General features: G+C 39.7%; 1 protein-coding gene across 1 annotated transcript in view; it reads right to left on the reverse strand.

The window, feature by feature from the left end:
• LOC101850934 (uncharacterized protein DDB_G0271670) overlaps positions 1-1117 on the reverse strand; it is a gene marked incomplete at its 5' end in the record, with an annotated part of 12188 nt that overhangs the window by 3799 nt on the left and 7272 nt on the right. The window contains one exon of the mRNA XM_005113024.1: positions 470-651. Coding sequence (XP_005113081.1) covers positions 470-651 — 182 coding nt within the window. The remainder of the gene's footprint in view (positions 1-469; positions 652-1117) is intronic.

Below are 1117 nucleotides of genomic sequence, written 5' to 3' on the forward strand. Positions count from 1 at the left end.
AAAAGAAAAAAAAGAAAGAAACCAGCGCAAAGGTGAAAATGGGAATTGGTGGTTTGTAGAGATGACGACAATTGAAATTCTTTGGCCACATAATAATTATATAGATCAAACGGGTAGATTGCAGGGTCTAGGATCTTTAAAACAAAAGTGATGAGCTTTTTTAAATTAAAAAAAAAAAAAAAAAAAATGAGATCAATCTTTAATAATTCCATGATAGGCTATAAATAACTGATCATGACCATTATTTTTCACTCTAAACAAAACTGTGTCTAGTCAGCCCACAAGCCTGTCTGTCGACATCCGGTTTGTCACGTGACTCGAACGCACTTTGAAAATCACGTGACCCTACCAGGATACGTCAGAGATGATCTCCTGTTAAAAAAGTGATGAGCTTAAAAGCCAACTAGCCACAATAGGCTCTAGACCAGTTTTTTCACCTCACAAGAGGAGACAATGTGGAGACACTGACCTTGGATGACGACACAGATGAACCGGAAGTAGACTCGGCACTCTCGCTGGCAGCTGGCGATGACGTGGTGGTACTGGCGGGAACCAATGATATGTCACAGAAAGGGGGCGTGGTCGCTGACGTAGAGGGGGAGGAGCCAAAGGAGCCCGGGGAGGAGCTGGATGACGTGGAGGGTGTGGCCTCTGAAAAAACCCAAAACACACAGTTAAAATAATCTTTGGGTTGAACTTTCAAAAATATTTTAATGTATAAATTCTGTTTTGTTACTTACTTTTACTTTTTGCGGCATCTGTTACCTTTGTGAGGCAGCGTGGTGGAATCAGGCTCTCGTCAATGTTTGCGCATGTAGAGTTATTGGTATCATCTTAGAGCTTGTTCACTTGTCTTTATTTGGAGGAAAAAAATATCCATTTATCTTGAATACAAGTCGAGATATTTGCGAATGAAGGAGGTGGGGGTCACCTGTTTTCAGAGGTAAAATTAATTAGAAAATGGTCGCCAAAGATTTGTTATTTCCTTAGCTTAAGAGTCCGTGGTAACTGGAAATTTTCAGTTTTGTGCCATTAATCAACATTTTTCAGAAAAATCCACACAGTAATGAGTTCTTTAATGGGCATGAAAGGTGTTGAGCCAAAAAACAATTTAAAA

The sequence above is a fragment of the Aplysia californica genome, unplaced genomic scaffold (assembly GCF_000002075.1).
Source record: "Aplysia californica isolate F4 #8 unplaced genomic scaffold, AplCal3.0 scaffold01556, whole genome shotgun sequence".
NCBI classification, from domain to species: domain Eukaryota; kingdom Metazoa; phylum Mollusca; class Gastropoda; order Aplysiida; family Aplysiidae; genus Aplysia; species Aplysia californica.